This window comes from Pimephales promelas, chromosome 21 (genome assembly GCF_988280905.1).
Source record: "Pimephales promelas chromosome 21, fPimPro1.hap1.1, whole genome shotgun sequence".
Lineage (NCBI taxonomy): Eukaryota > Metazoa > Chordata > Actinopteri > Cypriniformes > Leuciscidae > Pimephales > Pimephales promelas.
In genome coordinates, this window is record NC_142789.1 from 17115724 (window position 1) to 17129033 (window position 13310).

The window sequence follows — 13310 nt, forward strand, 5'->3', positions numbered from 1 at the left end:
ACCCCATTGCGTCACAATCAGCTGTGTAAGCAATCAGCAGGTGGAATTTAAACCTATTGACTTGTCTTTTATATTTTCCAAATCCCTTAAGCTAAATAAAAACAAAATATGTGCTTGTAAATAAAGATTTCAAGTCATCTGCATTATAATTAAGGTAGGAGAGGGTGCTATATTGCAGTCATGGCTGAAAAGTGACTATCACAATACAGTATGAACTTGAGCACCTTGAGAATTATTGCTATATATCAATTATTTGATAATATATAGGCCTTGTAATTTATCATAGTTTGTTATTTTTTGGTGATAGTGAGTTGGATCTTGAACTTATTAAAAATGTTTGTTTTATAGGCTATTATATGTGTCTTTGTGGGGTTAGTAAGGTTGTTTAAGGTTCATTAAGTTTTTGAAAGAATTACTCTGCAAAATGCATTTTATTTCATTAAATTACAGTAAAACAATGTTATTGTTGTTGTTCTGCTTAACATATATAGGATAGATAGATAGATAGATAGATAGATAGATAGATAGATAGATAGATAGATAGATAGATAGATAGATAGATAGATAGATAGATAGATAGATAGATAGATAGATAGATAGATAGATAGATAGATAGATAGATTATATTTGTGAGAGTCTGGTAAGTTATGAAGATATGAAGATCGTAGACTGTATCATTCAGCATTTACATGCGATCTGGTTGAATAACACTCTCCATTGCACATTGTTAAGTAGGCTATAACTGAGGTAAAGTGTTTTCATTTAACCCCATAGAGCACAGGCTATGGGCAATGCAGCACTCAAGAGTCACAGAAAGGAATGGATGAGCTTTAACTAGCAGATGGAAATTGCCTTTTCATCTCCTTACTCTTTCCGATCAAAACTCACGGATACAATTTGGTGTTTTGCTCGGCGCGGGGGCACAGGGCAGGGAAAGACAAATGAGAGAGGCCCACCGCTAGAATGTGTTCCCGTGGCCCGCCGCTGTGACCTAATTGTCGGAATGTACGCTTCCTTCGAGGTGCTGATTTCACTATAATCAGAGGAGGACAGAAATTATCTGTTGTCCGGTACGGAGCGCTGGAAGAAGAGCCTCGGATATCATACATTTAATTTCCTCATAAATCCTGTCGCAATGCAACAATTCTCTCAACAGTGATGTCATGTGAGAGTCTGATAACTTGAGACATCTCCTCAAAGAAACACAAATATGCTTGAAATAAGTTTAAAGTGGATAATCAGGCCCTTGAGAGCAATGAGCTCACATTCTCTGCAGCCAATCAAAAGGCTGGAATCACATCCTTCACTCATTCTCATTCCCATTCTTCCCTCATCCACCTGTTCTGAAGCCTGAAGTGAATATGTTAATGCACGGCCTTACTCACAAGACACATCGCCTGCATCCCGCAGTCCCCTCCATCCCCGTAACACCAGAGGGGACATTCCCTTGTCCATTTTGTGGACCATATTTAATTTGGTGGACAGATGAGGGACATGAATGGTGAATAGGAAGGTGAAGTAGGGTTACTCAGGTTGCGCTGCACCCGCGGCTTTGTCAGGCTTCCTCGCCATTGTTCTGGAAAAAGCATTCAAACCTTTTGCTCGGAGCATCAAAGGTGCGCTTGAGTCCCCCCCGCGCTTTGGAGACCACTGTGCCATTCAGAGATGACATTATGGAGAACCTACTGCACACGGACAAGGGTCAGACAAATACAAGCAGGAGCAAAAGTGGTTCACTCAGCACTTGAAAGAACATTAGGACTTGAAAAGGAAAATAGAGTAGAAAGGTGCACTGAAAGACAATTTCAAACAGAAAAGAGCAGGCTAAGAGAGCATGCACTAGACAGGGAGTCGTGTATGGCTATGACAAGACCACACAATCACAAAAAGCACTGTGACCGCATGCAAAGTTTTTCGTATGTGCACATCTTGAGTGATCCTCGCATGCGTGTGTCCTGGGATGCTGAAGAGAGGTGAACGGACAGGCAGTGATGCGCAGGTGAGAAACTCTGATGCTGCTGGAATGTCCTGGCTGACAAAAGAACTCACTGAAGTCTGCGTTAAAACAGCCTCTTTTTTTTTTTTTTTTTTTTTTGCAGTCCACAGCAACTGCCTGACAGCTTTTCACCTTGGTCACTGTTTTCTTTGCAACTTTGACAGTTACTTTCTTTTTTCTCTTACTATTGAGGTTTTTTAGTCTGATGTTTGTTTGAGGTTATCATTTCTTGTAGGAATCAGGAAATGATTGCAGAAATGTGAAGGTTTGCGCAAAAAGATTTAGATAGAGCTTTAGATTTTACAAATGCACAAATAATAATTTAGTCAATAACTTTATCTTCATTAATGTACCCTCGTAATCTTAAATGGTTAGTTCACCCAAAAATGTTCCAAGCCCGTAAGACCTTCGTTCATCTTCGGAACACAAATTAAGATATTTAAGATATTAAGATCGCTCCTGCATACAGTCCATAGGCTTCTTGAGGGACTGGCTCTTGCTGTCCCCGAAAAGTCATTAAAGACATCGTTAAAATAGTCCAAGTGACTACAGGGGCTCAATCTTAAGTTTATCAAACGACGAGAACACTTTTGTGCGCAAAAAAACAACAAAAATAACGACTTTATTTCAACTATTCACTTCCTTCTCCATGAGCCTGTAAGTCAGTTAACGTAGTGTGATTGCGTAGAGCTACGTCACACGTAGGCTCACTATTGGCCGACGCTGGTCATGTGTGTGTGATGCGTGTGACGTACAATATCAGAAGCTTACGCTATTAAACTAGTAACCTGACTCGCGCAGAGGGAGAAATAAACGAATAGTTGAAATAAAGTCGTTATTTTTGTTGTTTTTTTGCGCACAAAAGTGTTCTCGTTGTTTGATAAACTTAAGATTGAGCCCCTGTAGTCACTTGGATTATTTTAACGATGTCTTTAATGACTTTTCGGGGACAGCAAGAGCCAGTCCCTCAAGAAGCCTATGGACTGTATGCAGGAGCGATCTTAATATCTTAAATATCTTAATTTGTGTTCCGAAGATGAACGAAGGTCTTACGGGGTTGGAATATGTGAAATATTAAATACTGACAGAATTTTCATTTTTGGGTGAACTAACCCTTTAAATCAATATAACTACCCCTGCGTCTTTTCTGATTATGTACTAGCGTGAGGGCAGGATCACCTGTCACTTACGGAAGATTGACCAATAGCAAACCACAATTTAATGATCCAATCAATTCCTGATGGACATCCTGCCCTACTTTTCTTCTTGTTCAAGAGGCTGTTTCACTCAGATATACGTCACAATAGGGAAAAAAGACTTTTGTAACTTATGTTTCATATAAACTTTAACTAAAAATATTCACTTAAACACTTAAAGGGAGAGTTGGAAGGAATTTTGTCAGATGCAGAGATGCCCAGACTTCCCTCTCTCTAGACACTTCCTTCAGTTCTTCCGGGGGGACACCGAGGCGTTCCCAGGGCAGGCTGGAGACATAGTCCCTCCAGTGTGTCCTAGGTCTTCCAGGGGTCTCCTCCCAGTGGGACGTGCCCGGAACACCTTCCCAGGAAGGTGTCCAGGAGGCATCCGGAACAGATGCCTGAGCCACCTCAGCTGACCCCTCTCAATGTGGAGGAGCAGCGGCTCTACATTGAGCTCCTCCTGAGTGACTGAGCTTCTCATCCTATCTCTAGGGGATCGCCCAGCCACCCTGTGGAGAAAGCTCATTTCGGCCATCTGTATCCGGGATCTTGTCCTTTCGGTCATGACCCAAAGCTCATGAACATAGGTGAGAGTAGGAACGCAGATTGACCGGTATATCGAGAGCTTTGCCTTGCGGCTCAATCTGCCGTTCCATTCCACACTCGTGAATAAAACCCCAAGATACTTAAACTCCTCCACTTGAGGCAGGATCTCTCCACCAACCTGAAGTGGGCAAGCCACCCTTTTCAGACTGAGGACCATGGCCTCGGATTTAGAGGTGCTGATTCTCATCTCAGCTGCTTCACACTCGGCTGGAAACCGTCCCAGTGCATGCTGAAGGTCCTGGTATGAGGGGCCGACACAACAACATCATCCGCAAAGAGCAGAGACAAAATCGCATGGTCCCCAAACCTGACACCCTCTGGCCCCTGGCTGTGCCTAGAAATTCTGTCCATAAAAATTATGAACAGAACTGTCTACAAGTAGTCCAACATGCACCGGGAAGAAGTCTAACTCACTGCCGGCAATACGAAACAAGCTCCTGCTTCGTTCATACAGGTACCAGACAGCCCTTAGCAAAGGACCCCGGACCCCATTCTCCCGGAGCACCCTCCATAGGCCGCCGCGAGGGACACAGTCGAATGCCTTCTCCAAATCCCATGTGGATTGGTTGGGCAAACTCCCACAAACCCTCCAGCACCCTGTAGAGGGTAGAGAGCTGGTCCTGTGTTCCACGGGCTGAACGAAAACCACACTGTTTCGGCGGGATTGAGGAGATCCTTGGAGCATTCCTTCCACTGTCCCACAACGTCCCCAGTTGAGGTCAACAGCCGCCCATCTCCACTGTAAATAGCGTTGGTAGGGCACTGCTTCCCTCTTCTGAGGTGCCAGACAGTTTGCCAGAATCTCTTCTAGGCCAGCCGATAGTCCTTCTCCCCGAACTCCTCTGGCCTCACCGAACTCCTCCCAGGCCCGAGTTTTTTCCCATCACAACCACCCAGGTTGCAGTCCGTTTGGCCTGCCGGTACCAGTCAGCTGCCTCAGAAGTCCCACAAGCCAAACAGGCCCAATAGGACTCTTCATCTTGACGGCATCCTTTACTTCCGGTGTCCACCACTGGGTTCGGGGATTGCAGCCTCAATAGGCACCTTACGGCCATGGAGGTGGAGAACATGGCTCACTCAGACTCAATATCTCCAGCCTCCAGCCGGAGGTAGGAGTAGAAGATCTCTCTGACAGGAGACTTGGCCAAACGTTCCCAGCAGACCCTTACAGTACTCTTGGGTCTGCCGTGTCTGTCCAGCTCCCCCCCCCCTCGGATTCAACTAACCACAAGGTGATGATCAGTTGACAGCTCTGCCCCTCTATTCTCCGGAGTGTCCAAGACATAAGGCCGCAGGTCAGATGAAACGACCACAAATTCGACCATCGACCTAGTGTGTCCTGGTTCCACGTGCACTGATGGACACCCTTTATGCTTGAACATGGTGTTCGTTATGGACAAACTGTGACTAGCGCAGAAGTCCAATAACTGAACACAGATCGGGTTCAGGTCAGGGGGGCCGTTCCTCCCAATCACGCTCCTCCAGGTGTCACCGTCGAGTGCCCATGTGAGCGTTGAAGTCCCCCAGTAGAACTACGGATTCCCTAGTCTGAGCATTTTCCAGCACCCCTCACAGAGACCCCAAGAGGCACACACAACAGTGAGAGACCTATCAACCCGAAACGACACTCTCGTTCACCGGGGTAAACTCCAACACATGGCGGCTGAGCTGGGGGTAATAAGCAAACCCACACCAGCCCGTCGCCTCTCACCATGGGCAACTCCAGAGTGGTGAAGAGTCCATCTTCTCAAGGAGTGTGGTTACAGAGCCCAAGCCATGCATAGAGGTGATACCGACTATAGTTGGAACCTCTCAACCTCACGCACAATCTCAGGCTCCTTCCCCGCCAACGAGGTGACGTTCCACATCCCTAGAGCTAGTTTCCGTGTCCAGGGATCGGGTTGTCGATGCCCCCGCCTTCGACTGCTGCCCGATCCTCTCAACACCGCCCCCTTATGGTTCCTCCACGTTTGGACACTCAAACCCCTTCACCACCTTAAGGTGGCAGTTCAAGGAGATGAAAGTATATTTGTGTTATTTAATATATTTATAGCAAGTTTGTGTAATATTCTGAGTTTGCAATTCACTGTTTTTATTCATTTGAGTGAATGACACCTCTGCACTCACTCACGATTTACCTCAACATGGGGACAGGAGAGCTGTCAGCCAATATAGGAAAACAAAGTATTACTTATTTGAAAAATTAACTCAGATATTTAGTTGTACATTTAAAGGTAATATGTATATGTAAATAGTAATCTAAATAGTAATCTGATTACATAACTGTTACTTAAAGCATTACCCCCAACACTGATAAGACTTTTATATCTCACAATTCTGACTTTATAGCATGCAATTGTGATTTTATATCACAACACTCTGAGAAAAAAAGCCCGAATTGTAAGATAAAAAGTCTCAATTATATTTTTATTTTTTTTTATTCAGTGGCAGAAATGAAATATTAACTGTATCTGATACAAATATAAAAATGGCCAAACTTTGACATAAAAATCTAAAATAAATGTTGCATAAATATAATTGCATTTAAGTAGATCAGAGGAACATAAAAGCATTTGAAGCAAAAGTATATATTATTTTAATATTTTATTTTTAATCATCTCTGGAACACAAACAAGTGAATTTAAACAGATTTTTTTTTTATTTGTAGCATGAAAACTATTAATATCAGCATTTATCTGTTTTTGAATGCATGTGTTTTTGTCGCATGTTTTCACATATCCACACACGGACAACTTTCTCTCTGTAATGACAAGCCTTTTGCTTCTGAATGGTAATGGCGAAATCTTTATTCCCTGCCATTTGATCTGTTTACGTTAAAAATCACACCAACACTTCTTTAATGCAACAGAAACTAGTATAATGAATCACTTTGAAAAAAGCAAAACAGGGCATAGTTTCATAAAAAAAAGTTTATCATGCATGCAAATATCTTACTTGCTATACATTGGAGTACAGTTTGCAATCCAATATAGATGTTTGAACTTAATTGTAACACTTGAATGACAAAATTAACCTGTCATTCAGAGAACATTCATTGACGCAATCAGACAACTTGACTTAAATCAACATGAAAAGTGAACTAATCAACAGTTCCCGTCTTCTATAGCAGTGGATCACAGATCAGGGATAAATTTAAATCTGTACTTTTCATTAAGACTCTTTAACTGATCTGAGAACAGAAAGCGTTGCATTGAACAGTCTCTAAATGCACCTTGGGGTGGGATGCAACAAAGTGTGGCACAATGTGTTTCTGGAGGTGTGCTTGAGTCTCGCTCCATTTCTTTGCCTTTCTGTTTACATCACTTTCTTCCTTACTGCACCTGGAACTAAAAGCTGCTAAATCCACAGGTGTCTTCATTATCAGTAAGTACCACACATTGGTGTTGGACACACACATTTCAGTTCTTCTCTTGTTAATGTGATTCACACTAATTGAAGTTACAAAGATCATCTCATTCATTAAACACCCAAACTTATTTTAATTAAACAATGTTTACACAGAAAAAGTAGCCCTGCTGAAAACCATTCAATAATTAGACAGTGATTGAGGAATGACCACTTCTGAAAACATATGTCCATTTATGCATCAAATCTTATGATCACGTGAAACCTACGCTGGTACACTAGTCGTCTTTAAAACATGTGCTTTTACAAATGCAATTTTTGTACTATACTACACATACACACACACACGACACACACACACTTTTCATTAGGTCCAATGTTTTTTTTTATATATATATAATAATTTATTCTTTTTGATTTCCTTTTTAACAAGCAATGTAACAAATTCATTTCCCAAATGTAAATACAATATCAACTGCACCAACTCCAACACCAACTCAAACCAAATATTTTGCAAAACAACAACAAAATCTCAATAATGACATCCAAATATTTACCCGACATTCATATGTAGACATTTATGACATTCTTGCAAGATTCTGAAACCCATTCCTGGAAGGATGATCAGGCTTCAATATTAAGAAGTCGTTTTTTAAGTTTCCAAACAATGTAGACAGGACCATTCCCTGCAGTGACAACACGGCAATTACCTAATATGTATTGTGAATTAATGGCTATTGTTTACAGAAATCTATGTAAAGTTCTCTGGTTTGTACACTACAATTAAATGCGCCATAATACACAAGCAATTTGTCATGTAAATCGTGCTCCGTCTTTTGCCTCCTGCTTTCTGAACAGCAGCGCGTCCGTTGAATGGGAATTTGAGCTAATTTCACAACGTGTTCGCGGACACAGATCAATGTTTATTGTGCGGGCAAGCCGCTAATTGTGCCTGAATAAACTCAAATTAGAGTTAGATGATTTACATATGAGTAGAATTAGTGGGACCTCTCTGCTGTGGCTGCAGGTGTGGGGAATGGGTTTCTCAACTTTTCTTTGCTTGTTATTTAGTTGAAACTGTAAACTCTGAAATACTCAAATACAGGCTAAACTGTATTAAAATGATTCCAATTTAAGAGCAATTGAATCAAAAAGTTTATCATCCACAGTATAACCTACTATTTAGTTTAACAAGCTAATTTATACTGCATAAGCAGTCGCGTTCATAGACGTCATCACGCTTCAGTATAGCAATAAAGATTTGTTAAGTCAACATCATCTCCAAGCGTCGCTGAATGAGCAACTTCCACCATGTTCTCCTCCGAGTAAAGATAATCACTAGCTGTGTTTGAACTTGAAAAGCTCCGTTTCGGCCTTTTTTTGTAATACTTTGTTGTGAGTCTCTGGTGAAATCGTCTGCAAACAAATAATTTCAAGCGGGCCCTCTTAAAAAGACGAGAGGGCGACTGGTCATTGTAGCAAGCACACAAAACTCTGGATTCCAGCGAACTTTTTATACAGCTTTAAAAGGGTGTCTCTCTCTTTTTTTTCCCCATTTCGTGCTATAGCCTACCTCTGGCCAGGCTAAGTCTTTTCTTCCCTGCTTTAATCCTTTCCTTTATTTCAGAAAAACACAAAACCAGGTTCCACGCAGTGCTTTAGTAGCTAAAAGTGAAAGAGCTGCTTCTTTCGGGGCTGAACTCTGAATCGCGCTGGAAAATTGGTTCCTCTGAATAGGTGAAGGAGGAAAAACGTTTAATAGGATCCGAGGGAGGTTGCTCTCGCAATCTGCTCTCTAAACAGGTGGAAATGGGACCTTCTCAATTTTACAAACAGTAAGTATAAAAAACAGCATGGAAAAGCAATTTTCAGCGACAAGGATTAGTAAGTTGCAACGAAAATTGAAACTGGTCGGACGGTCCCCAAATCCTTCTTATTAATTAAACCGAGATGAATTGCACATTTCCTGTGAAACTGAGCGCTAAATAGCCTAAATAAATTAATAAAATAAAATAAAATAGGCCTAAAGATATGCATATGTTTTAATATAATATTATATAATATATCACCAAATGCAGCAATTTTATGATCAAAGTAGGCTACGTTTTGGTCTCCTTATTAAAACAACATTATTTTTCATGAATGAAATGAACTGGCAAAAAAGTCACTATATAGGCTACAATAATTTACGCTAAATTAAAAACATCTTCTGTGCACCTGCACCTCGCGGATCATAAATGTGAACCGCATGCGCATGTGGATGCGCGACAGACGAATTGGGGCAAGAAACTTAAATAATAATCTGTAGTATCTGTCATGCATACCACCCCCGTGGCCGTGTATAAATGAGCGCTAAGAGAGGGGACAGTTCTGGTGATGGCGCTTCCTTGTCACCCTGATAAGAGCAAGAGCAAGTGATGTCAGCTAAGTGCTCCAGACAGTGATCTCGCGCTGATGAGGACGTCTGCGACTAAAATGTGACAGAGCAGTCACGCCGTTATCGTTGAATACATCTGCTGTGCGCTTTGGAGGAACAGGGTAAACTACAACATCGGCTCTCTGGCGTAAGTTTGCTGTAAGATTTTCGCAAGTGCTGAATAGGAATCGACTCTGGGAGGGGTTTTGTCTTATTCTCTGCTTAACGAGCTCTGTAATGTCCTGTTAATTTTGTGTGTACTAGTTAATGAGCATTAATCGGGTACCCCTGGATGCTATTGTTCAGGGGATGGCCATTTGAATGCAAATGGGTGACATTGTAAAAGCAAGGTGCTTATTAAACTGGTGCGTGTCCTGGCTTCTCTGGAATTCAACAGGAGATACGGGGCGGCTGGTCGATGCTCACACCAAGTTTGGTAGAAATGGCGAGCTCTCTTCCTGTGGAAACAGTGATGTCCTGCCCGAGACTTGACGAAAGGAGCGGGGCCACGGCTGCAGCGCCCAAGTCCCTGGCCTTTTCCATCGACAGAATCATGTCCAAGACTTCGGAACCGAAAGCCGCAGCGGAGGAACGCCGTGGAGGACTTGAGGGATCCGAAGGGAAGAGAACGATCGGCTTGTGCACACCCATTCCCTGTATGATCCCGATCCAGCCGTTCAGCTACGACCTGCAGGCCAAGGCTTTAATGAACTATTCCGAGTTCTGGAAAGTTAATTTCAGGGGAGCACTATGCACTTCAGCGGCCATGTGTAAAGCCAACTGCGGCGTCTGCAGCAAAACGGACGCGGGCATCAAGCACTCGGTGTTGCCGGGGAGCAGGGTCATCAAACCGCAGGTCATACACCAAGCGCTGGCCATGCCTACCAACGGATCTTTGTGTTATTTCAATTACTTGGACTCTTATCATCAGTCCGATCTGCTGAGCGGACACTTATTTTCCTCAGCAATCGCGAACTCTCAAGCACAAGCCATAAGCGCGCACCAGAAGCTCCTCTTGTTGGAGAACGCGAAACTTGCGTGTGTTTCACCCGAGAAGTTCCCAACACCTCAATACCCACATAAAGAGCATCTTCCGGGGCAGCTGGACCAGATTGTTCGGGAGAACAACAATCTGACTGACAAGAACGGAGTGAAAGCGCACACCAAAACAAATAACTGCTCTGTTGACGGGAAACCCAAGAACTTCACGTGTGAAGTTTGTGGAAAGGTAAATTACGGAATTTCTCAAGTTGTTTTGACGCGATGTGAGAAATGGAAATAAATAATGCACACATAAAATAAATTGTCGATGATTTAATTAAGCTCTTTGTTTTCTATCTTTTAAAGGTCTTCAACGCGCACTATAACCTGACGCGTCACATGCCGGTACACACAGGCGCGAGGCCGTTCGTGTGTAAAGTATGCGGGAAAGGTTTCCGCCAGGCCAGCACATTATGTAGACATAAAATCATCCACACACAGGTGAGTAAAAAAAATGCAATTTATAGACCTTTTATTTTTAAACAAATTGCTCTCGCGAGATATAATTTACTTAAAAATATGTTGTGACTTTATTCACAGGAGAAACCTCATAAATGTAACCAGTGTGGAAAAGCTTTCAACAGAAGCTCGACTTTAAACACACACATCCGAATTCACGCCGGCTACAAACCATTCGTCTGTGAATTTTGTGGAAAGGGCTTTCATCAAAAAGGTAAGAATTATCTTAAGATAAGTTACATTTTTTTGTGCATACAATTCGAAATATTTCATTTGATGTTTGTTTTTTAGTTATTCATCCATTTTAAATTACTCTACTAACTACTTAGGCTACCATTACAAGATTTTTTCATTTCATATGGGTCAAAACACAGACCTTTAACTCCTTTGTACGTCGACAGCTCTCGACATGATATTAACTAAGTTTGACAACTTCTTGACTTCAACATGCAAAGTGCTGATTAGGGAAGGCTTGAAAATGAAACTCTTCTGTTAAATGTAACTTAATTGTGAACTGTTGACCTGTTGGGGGGGAAACTGACATAGTTCGTTTTGAATTTCAGGGAATTACAAGAATCACAAACTGACCCACAGTGGCGAAAAACAGTACAAGTGTTCAATCTGTAGCAAAGCCTTCCATCAGGTGTATAACCTCACGTTTCACATGCACACGCACAACGACAAGAAGCCCTTCACCTGCGGGACCTGCGGGAAAGGCTTTTGCAGGAACTTTGACTTGAAAAAGCACATACGGAAATTGCACGACAACATCAGTTTATCCGGCGGAAATGATTCTTCCAGAGGACACCAAAACTGAGAAGCGACGTTTTTAACCTGAACTTGAACACCATTTTTTTTTTTTTTTTTTACTTTTTCTGGTGGTTCTCTAACATCATCCACCGATATGAACGAAGATGAAGGGGACGGGAGAAAATCATCACATTATCGAGGAATTGTACATAAAACAGAATACAATATTATTTAATGAAACCATGCCATACGGGGCTATCAAGCAATTATTTGTAGACTAGATTAAACAAGAGGGTTTTATAAATAAATACCAACCTATCTGTAAAAAGAAATGTTTGATAAATTTGTTGACAATTGTTGACACAAATACTAAAATAAAATCATAAATACAATAATGTCGGGTTTATTTTTATATTGAAAAAAATACACGAATTCATTAGGCTATATATCTGTTTATGGGTCGGTTTAATATGTATCTTAATTGTTAAATTTTGTGGGGTTTTTCATATTTCTCTGATTGTTTTTTTATGCTACGATTTTTTTTAATGTCATTTTAAAATGTAGGTTTAATTAAGAGTTGAGTTTTGCGATTTTAAAATAATTACAAACGAAAATGGCTAAAGATTTATTTTCATAGAAATTCTTAAATAAAATGTGTTACAATTAAAAAAATAAAACGTCTTTATAGTTTTATATATAAATGTATACATTTTTAAAATAAAACATACATTCAGCTTTATAAGTAAAATTATGTTATTAAAAAGAGGTGGAGAAAAAAAATAACAGAGCGATTTTTTAAGCACACTAGTAAATTAGCATAAATTGCCGTTTAACAAAATCAAAGGACGTACAAGACTCGTTCATCTATCAAATATAATAGCCAAACTATCGATATATTGCCTGCAGTCATTCAGTGCACTTACATTTAAAGCTCATAATGACATGTCTGGTGGAGTTCAAAGCCTGTGGTTTCCCACAGACATTTGATACACGGCTCAGCCTCTGTGACCGTACACTTGACTTCAGTTTAATGGCTCAAATTATCAGATAAAACATGGACTCTTGAAAGCCTATTACGTTAATCAACTAAAGGGCCTCAGGGGAAGCTTCAGCGCATCCAGTCGTGTTCATCAGTAGGTGGAAAATGGACTACACTTTTCCCACTTCTCCTCATCACCGCAGCTTTAATAAACAATAATGTATTCCGCGCACGGATCCTGGAACAATATTATCCTTACACGCCAACAGAAATTCTGATGAGAGACAAGCGCGTGATCCCAAATCTCGCTCTCCCAATTACAGCCCAATTAGCAATTATGCCTACGTCTTGGGACCACGAAGAAGACTAATATTACTAGTTGAATGGCCTATTCACCTCCTCAGAGACACGGTTCTAAAATGTGTTTGAACAGAAGTGTCTTCATTTCATTCAACTGCTTTCGAATGTCTTCCCGTGTGGAATAAAAACCCGAGTTAA

The 13310-nt window shown here is 41.3% G+C and overlaps 1 protein-coding gene across 1 annotated transcript; it reads left to right on the forward strand.

Moving 5' to 3' along the window:
- The first annotated feature begins 8469 nt into the window (after window positions 1–8469).
- fezf2 (FEZ family zinc finger 2) lies at window positions 8470–12424 on the forward strand. The gene is made up of 5 exons (XM_039673320.2): window positions 8470–9731; window positions 9981–10811; window positions 10931–11065; window positions 11165–11297; window positions 11647–12424. Exons 2-5 carry the CDS (start codon window positions 10002–10004, stop codon window positions 11898–11900), a joined length of 1332 nt encoding a protein of 443 aa, XP_039529254.1. The 5' UTR covers window positions 8470–9731; window positions 9981–10001; the 3' UTR covers window positions 11901–12424.
- The last annotated feature ends 886 nt before the right edge of the window (window positions 12425–13310 follow it).

What these genes read in the sequence shown, in the direction of transcription:
- fezf2 (XM_039673320.2), top strand. Translation starts at nt 10,002, where the DNA reads ATGCTCACACCAAGTTTGGTAGAAATGGCGAGCTCTCTTCCTGTGGAA. An exon ending in CGTGTGAAGTTTGTGGAAAG is followed by an intron (nt 10,812 to 10,930) that starts GTAAATTACGGA and finishes TATCTTTTAAAG; the next exon opens with GTCTTCAACGCGCACTATAA. An exon ending in ATAAAATCATCCACACACAG is followed by an intron (nt 11,066 to 11,164) that starts GTGAGTAAAAAA and finishes CTTTATTCACAG; the next exon opens with GAGAAACCTCATAAATGTAA.